This window comes from Equus quagga, chromosome 15, assembly GCF_021613505.1.
Source record: "Equus quagga isolate Etosha38 chromosome 15, UCLA_HA_Equagga_1.0, whole genome shotgun sequence".
Lineage (NCBI taxonomy): Eukaryota > Metazoa > Chordata > Mammalia > Perissodactyla > Equidae > Equus > Equus quagga.
Window position 1 is genome coordinate 35,813,101 of NC_060281.1, and position 8,145 is coordinate 35,821,245.

Genomic DNA, 8,145 nt, shown 5'->3' on the forward strand with positions numbered 1-8,145 from the left:
TCAGTAGTTTTGTTCTTTTCTCAGCAATCTCCTCAGGGCTCCTTTCACATCCTTGTTCCTCAGAGTATATATGAGGGGGTTGAGGGTGGGAGTTATGATGGTGTAAAAGAGTGTAAGGAACTTTCCCTGGCTATGGCCATAGGATCTCTTTGGTTGAATGTATATGGCTGAGCTGGTCCCAAAGAAAAGAGACACCACTAGTATATGGGAACCACATGTCCCTAGGGCCTTGCGCCAAGCTTGTATTGAGTTAATTTTTACCACTGAGTGCAAAATTAATCCATAGGAGACCAAGATCAATGCCATAGGAAGAAGGAGGAGAACTAATGTGGCCACAAAAAGCTGGACTTCATTTGCATGGATGTCAACACACGCCAACTTGATCATGGCGGGCACTTCACATAAGAAGTGGTGCAGATGGTGATGTCCACATCGAGGAAGCCGAAGGGTGATAGTTCCTTGGATGAGAGTGTTTCCTACTCCACTTAGCCATGCTATTCCTGCTAAGACCTTGCAAAATGAAGGGTGCATGACAGCAGTGTAATTGAGAGGTCTGCAGACTGCTACATAGCGGTCAAATGCCATGATCGTAAGGAGAACACATTCTGTAGAACCCAATGAGAGGGAAACATACAGTTGTATGGCACAGCCAGTCAGTGTAATGGTCTTGGTTGGTCCCTTCAGGTTCCACAATAGCTGGGGGACAATGCTGGTAGTGAAGCAAAGGTCAAGAAAGGAGAGATTTGTGAGGAAGAAATACATCGGTGTGTGGAGTTTGGAGTCCAGACAGGAGACCAGGATGATGGTTGTGTTGCCCATGAGGGTCAGAAGGTAGGATATCAAAACTACCACAAAAAGGAGGACTTCCAATTGGGGCTGGTCTGAGAATCCAAGCAAAATAAAATCTCCCCCAGACGTTTTATTGTTGTGTTCCATCTGTCTGTTAGAATAAAAGAGAAAAATGGACACAGGGAGTTCAATCAAGGAAAATATCATTACTACTATTTACTTACAATATTTTAGGTAAAATCTTAGATGGGTATTTTTTTTTAACTAATGAGGTTTCACAGAGAAAGAAAAAAGGTTATTGTTAAAAAGGCATTTCTAAAAACAAAAGCATTCTTTTGTATCATTTTTTTGTCTCAAATAACATTTGACCCATCCTCCTTTTTTTCATGTAACCATCCTCTTTTCCCCATTTCTTGATAATTATTATTAAAGATAACTTGCTTAAAGAAGAAAAGAAAAGCTTCCAGTTTTGGTGGCTATACAGTTCTGTTAGTAGAAGTAAGAGGGAAAGAGAAGAGGAATGTTGAGGTAAATTTAAATATCCAGTATGAAATGGATTATGTGGTCATTGTCCATTCTAACAGAAATTATAATGTAAAAATAAGGGATAACAGTCAGGTGGTGGGTCAGGAAAATAAATGGAACGTATTTTATGTCTTCTGTGACTCATAGAGAAGATGGGTTATGATAATTTTTCTAACTAATATTAGATCAGAGGGTGATAAAGGGTCAGAAACAGGTGAATTTCAATGTAGAGGGAAGCTAAATGATTTTGTAACTTCTTTAACTATTACATGATTATTTACCAAAAAATTTTATCTCTCTTAAGGTTTATGGAAAAAAAGATATTTATGATACATGGACATAAAAACACACACACAGATGTGCACACACTTGTCCAGACTGATAGCACAAAATGTTTTTGTTAAAAACATTTAGATAAAAATAAGGTAAAAATTCACAGACACACTCTCATTTAGTTAAAGACAAGGTATTGGCATTTGGTAAAGTCGTGAAAAGGCAAAATACATATTTGTTACCCATTTTACATTGTTCTTCACAATAAAAACAGTCTGGATTATAATATTCCACCATAATACTTTACTTAATATTTTTTTATAATATCATCATCTATTCCCCCAAATTTTCTTCTGTTATGTCAGTATCTTATTGAATCATTTACTTCTGGGAATAATGAAAGCTAAATTTGTCATTTTATTCAGGTATGTTTATATTTCAAAAAGTAAAATTGCATCTTAAATGGGGTGAATATTTTAAAATTTTATTTTTTAACTTTATTAAGGAGTAATTGACAAATATAATTGCATATATTTAAAGTGTACAATGTAATGACTTGATATACATATAATTTGTGGAATTATTACCAAGATCAAGAAAATTGACTTATCCATTACCTCACATAGTGAACATAGTTAACTCTTTTGTGTGTGTGGTAAGAATGCTCAAGATCCACTCTCAGCAACTTTTAAGTATACAATATTGTGTTATTAACTATAGTCACCACACTCTACATCAGCTCTTCAGAACTTATTCTCATAACTGAAAATTTCTACCCTTTGACCTACATCACCCCATTTACCCCTCACCCCAGCCCCTGGAAACACTGTTCTATTCTCTGCTTCTATGATATCAGCTTTTTTAGATCTCATATGTAAGTGATACCATATAATATTTGTCATTCTCTGTCTTGCTTATTTCACTTTTCATAATGCCCTCCTGATTCATACATGTTGTAGCAAATGGTAGGATTTCCTGCTTTTTCATAACTGAATAATATTCCACTATATTGCTATATATACCACATTATTCTTTATCCATTCATCAAGTGAAGGACATTTAAGTTATTTCTATATCTTAGCTCTTGTGAATAACGCTGCAATGAACACAGTGTTCAGATAGCCCTTCAATTTCTGTTCCTTCAGACATATACCCAGGAGTGCCATTGCTGGATCATATGGTAGCTCAATTTTCAATTTTTTGAGGAGATGTCATACTGTTTTCCACAATGGTTGTACCAGTTTAAATTCCCATCAATAGTGTATAAGGTTCCCTAAACTTTAAAATTTGAAATTCTAGAGCTAAATGTATAAATTTGTATAGAAAATAAACAATTCTACTCAGAAAACCTGAAAATCATGGTACCTAGATTCCCATATTCTGCATATTCCTAATGCTGCTTTACGTAAAATACTAATTTATCCCAGATGGATGTGTTTTAATTTTAGTCACTAAAAGTCATATTTCAGTTATTTCAACAAATATGAAGATCAAATACAAGCATAAGAAGTTACTCCCATCACTTTCAGAACATAATGTAATTTACATACTTCAAAAAATTTAGAATTCATCTTAAAATTGAATTCTTTCAGAATCTGTCTTCCTAAATATGAATTTATGTTTCCTGACCTATATACACAAAAATTTAGGAATTGCCAATTTTTTAATTTGGTATTAAAATTCAAAATCACATAATTTAATAGGATATTGGATTTAGAAACAAATTTTTAATTTTCAAATTTTATGAAGGAGAATAACATTAATGTAAGTGCTTATGAGTATGCTACTTATATAAGAATCATAAACCATCTAATTATTCCTCTCACATTTTTTCTATTCTAAATTCAAAAATGTTTTTAAAACATTTGGATTACAACAAATCCTTTAAGGAGGGCTTTCCACTCCCACCCATTACTTAAATACTAACTTTCTGTCCTGATTAAGTTGAAGAATAACTCTACTCTCTCCCATCCACTGTGAACCAGCATATAAATTGGAGATGAGATGTGTAGGCATTTGCCTTCTCTGCAGTTCAAATCTGTAATGTGTGGCTTGAAGGGTCTGAACAGGAGCTGAGAAGGAGAGCGATCAGAGATTAAAGTCTGAACATACATATAGACATAAATGTGTGTGTGTGTGTGTGTGTGTGTGTGTATGTGTAGATTGAATGGAGTCTCTGAACAGGATCCGAGAAGGAGAATAATCAGAGATTAGTGTTTTTATATAAACATAAATACATATAATTTCAACCCCCAAATAGGATTTTAAAAGACTCTTTCCAAAACAAAGTCCATTAAGTGCCATTTGGAAAAGGAAGAAATATCTAGAGGAAAATTCCTTCTTTTTGGCAAAAAGTTCAAGAACTGTCTTCCCATTTCATTTTACTGACTCTTCTTGTGATATGAACAGTGATTACATATAGATGCATAGACGTCAAACCTCAAAAAGGACTCCTGAAAGGGAATCTATAGAAGAGACAAAGTGATTCATTAAAGTAGCCTCATCGGTCAACGCTGACTAATGTAACTAGAGGCAAATCAAGAGGGAGAAAGATGTGGTGACATGAGAAATTAAGACAGGTTGCTTACATCGTCTAAGTCATCCCTCTTCCGACTTTTATCTTTGTCCATACGCAGAACAGAAGATTGGTGACATGACTTTAGCACATTAGAATTTCTCCCCTGAAGCGAACATCACTGCCCAATACCTACAAGCTAGGTGAAAGTAAATATGTCTTGAGCAATAGTCCCCAGAGAAAATCAGATTAGAAAAAATGAGAAGTACACAGGATATAGATTCTCTCAGTACCTTGGAGATCTCCGTTGCCAAATTGTTAATTAACATGCAATTGTATAGTGTCCAGAACAAGCTGTCTCAGGGAAGAAGCATGAAGAAACATATTTCTCAACTGGACATTGCTGTATCTCCAGCCAGACAATATCATAGACAATTTCTCTCACCCGTACCTAAACCCCTCAAGTGTATATGTTCTTATATTCTTTGCTGTGGGTGAAGACAAAGAAAGCAATGTCTTTGATATTAGAAATTAGCTACGTAATTAGATAAATGTCTTGTTTCTCTTTTGTAACCAATTATTTTTATTAAAAAGTATAAACATTTTTCAATGCCAATAAATATTATCTATAAAAGCAATGCCCAAAAAAATACTTTATCTATAAAAGCAATGCCCAAAAAAATACTTCATTATAAGGATGCACCAAATTATTTGAATATGTTCCATATTATAGGTCATTAAATTTATAATTTCCCATAAACTAAAATCTGCAGTGATGAAGCGTTTTTTTTTAATAATCAACTATTGGCTTTATAATTAAATATATTCCCATAATATTATGTACTTAATTAGGGACTATATATGTTATGAGTCACAGATATAACATTGTTATATTTAAAAGAGTTGGAAAAAATCCTATTTCTCATAATGTCAGTGCACAAGAGTGCTCCCAACTCATTCAAATTCAGTGATTATTTTTGTCTTAGAATCTGCTAGGTAAAAAATTTACGTATCATTATGACTTTTAATTTGCCTTTATAAAAACCTTCCAAATCCCAAGTTTATGCAAGTATTTATCTATATTTTCTCCCCTTATCCAAGTAAAATTAGTATTTCACAGTGAAATTTTTACATATTTAATCCTTTTATGTAGATTTTGATTAAACTGGTGAGTCAGAGATCTAATACTATCATTATTTTAGTGGATCATCATTTGATTCATTAAGTAATATAATAATTTTTCACCAATTTGAAATGTTAGCTTTATGGCATATTAAATTAGTTCTGATAATTGTACATGTATTCAAAGTTTATGACACTTACAGAAATATGTGCCAGAGATATACGCACTGATTGTATCTATTCATGCAAATTTTTATATTGCTTTTACTACTGTCACTTTTTCTATGTTTTAATATCACACAACTTAAAAAACGTATGCATGTCCTCTCTTCACAAATCACATCCAATTACTGTTTCTTTTGGGGTTTTTTTTCTTTGTGAGGAAGATTGGCCCTGAGCTAACATCGGTTGCTAATCTTCCTCTTTTTGCTTGAGGAAGATTGTTACTGAGCTAACATCTGTGCCAGTCTTCCTCTATGTTATGCAGGATGCCATCACAGCGTGACTTGAGTGCTGCTAGGTCCGTGCCCAGGATACCGAGCTGCAAACCCCGGACCGCCAAAGCAGAGCCCTCAAACTTAACCACTGTGCCACCGGTTGGGCCCCCCAATTACTGTTTTTAAAATTGTACTTGATAGTAAATCCAAAAGAAGAGTAAATAGCTGTGATGAATGTGGGAAATCTTCATTCGTTCTCGATGTTAGGGTTTTTCTAGAATTTCTCTAATTAACAAGAGAGTAGATTTTGTTTTGAGACAAAAATTTTTGCTTTACTGTGTAAGTTCCTCTACTGTTCCCTACTATCATCGAGCATTTCTAAAACTCAATAAGATACTTTGAATTTTAATCAATGCTATTTACTGAATTTTTCCCCATCTTTTCATCAATAAGAATAGTGATCTATTGAAACTATCTTGAATTTCTCAAATAAATTTCATTTAGCTAGGGCATATTATTCTTTTAACTTATCTTGAATTTCATATAATATATTTCCATCATGATTTGTGTTGGTTATACAAGTCATATGAGAGATTTAGACTCCATTTGTATATTTGAACTAGTTTGGCAGCTTTAGCATCAGTGTAATGATGGTCTTGTAACAATGAGGTTTTCTATTTTTTCAAATATTCTGGAGCCAATTAGAGAATGTAATGGAAAAGAAGATGTATCCACCATACTAATTAATAATTAAAAGTATCTAGAAACTGGGAAAACAAATAAAGCAGAGACCTTAAAGAGAACATTTTAAAATTCAAAGGAGTGCATTAGACAACTGCTATAAGCATATAGTCATATACTTTTTCAAGTATGGGGCAATCTAGCCTTTTTCAAGATGAGAATTCTCAACAAAATAATAAATACGATACAATTCCAATAAAAATTTCTGTAGAATTGTTGAGCAACTCAGCAAGCTTATATCAAAATTTGTGTGTAATAATAAATATTCATATGCAGTTTACTTTGAAAGAAATAAAAAGATGGACTTTGCCAGATGTTATTAAATGCTGCAAAGTCACATAATAAAAACATAGTAATGATACTAGTGTAGGAAAAGCTTAATGGCTAGTAGGATAGAGTAGAAAACCCAAAACAGACGTAGTGATTGTAATCAGGACACAAAGCTTTGCTTTTAGGAATATTAGCTAATTATATATAAAAAGAAAAAAGTTGTGGGCTGGCTCAGTGGAATAGTGGTTAAGTTCACCTGGTCTGTTTCACTGGCCCGGACTTCATGGATTCATATCCCAGGTGCAGACCTACTCACCACTTATCAAGCCATGTTGTGGCAGTGTCCGACATATAAAATGAAGGAAGATTGGCACAGATGTTAGCTCAGTGCCAATCTTCCTCATTAAAAAAAAAAAAAAAGGTTGTATCCTCATCTCACAGTTTCCCTAAGTTAAGAACTGCATTTGAAAGACATAAATGTAAAGCCAACAGGAGGAAATGAAGCAAATTACCTTTGTGTACTTAGAATGAGGAAAGTTTTCTGGAGCAAGGTATGAAAAGTAAACTACAAGGCATAAATATAAAATAAAAAAATGAATAAAACATAAAATATAAATCATTAAAGTAAATGAAATATAAAATGAGAAAAACATAAAATTTTTAAAAAATCAATGCAATTAACTGTATAATATCAAAGATTTTTTTTTCTATGAAGAATCTGATTGACTCAAATTGAGACATAGATTAACAGGCCAGAAGAAGGCAAATGAAGATTGAAAATCTAGACTGTTAACGTCTTTTAGACAGGGATGTCCTAAAAACTAGCTATTGAAGTATGGGAAACTTGTAGAAAACACTGATGAAAGAATATGAACCAGTTAACAGTGGTCCTAGGAGTTCCTGGTTTCGGATCTTTGAACCATAACCATGCCATGTAGGAGTAATGCATATGGAATTGAAGTGCAATGAGGTTTAGCATGATTGTTATGGATAAGGATCATCATTCTTAAAAGTTAAATGATAAATAGTATATACCTGAATTCTGGTTTCCAAAACTCAGCATACAAAATGTAAAATGGATTATATAATATTTTCTCGTTTTCAGAAACCTGAGAGAGAAAGAAGAAGAAAGAGGGAGAACGAAAAGAGATCATCTAGTTATCACTCTGAGAGGAAAAATGCAAATTACTTATATCGGCGGCATGTAATTGAGTCTATTTGCACCATTTTTATTTTCCAGATTCTGTATAATGAATATTTATTACTTTTAAATGAAAATAAATGTGTCTTTAAAGGTAATAATCTGGCAAAAAGGCAATGACTTTAATTCTACCTGTGGCTCATTAATATATTTATGATACTCTATATCAGGGTAAAATTTAGTTTTCATGTAGTTTTTCAGCAAATAGAGAAACATCTGTTTACATATTGTATATTTTTTCTTTAAATTATGAAATTTTTAAATATGCAGAA

At 33.0% G+C, this 8,145-nt stretch overlaps 1 protein-coding gene across 1 annotated transcript; it reads right to left on the reverse strand.

The window, feature by feature from the left end:
- On the reverse strand, positions 1–936 carry LOC124227073 (olfactory receptor 2G3-like). Its single transcript, XM_046640979.1, has one exon. The coding sequence runs from the start codon at positions 934–936 to the stop codon at positions 1–3; it is 936 nt and encodes a 311-aa protein (XP_046496935.1).
- Between the last annotated feature and the right edge of the window lie 7,209 nt (positions 937–8,145).

Coding starts and splice junctions, on each gene's coding strand:
- LOC124227073 (XM_046640979.1), bottom strand. CDS start 936: ATGGAACACAACAATAAAACGTCTGGGGGAGATTTTATTTTGCTTGGA.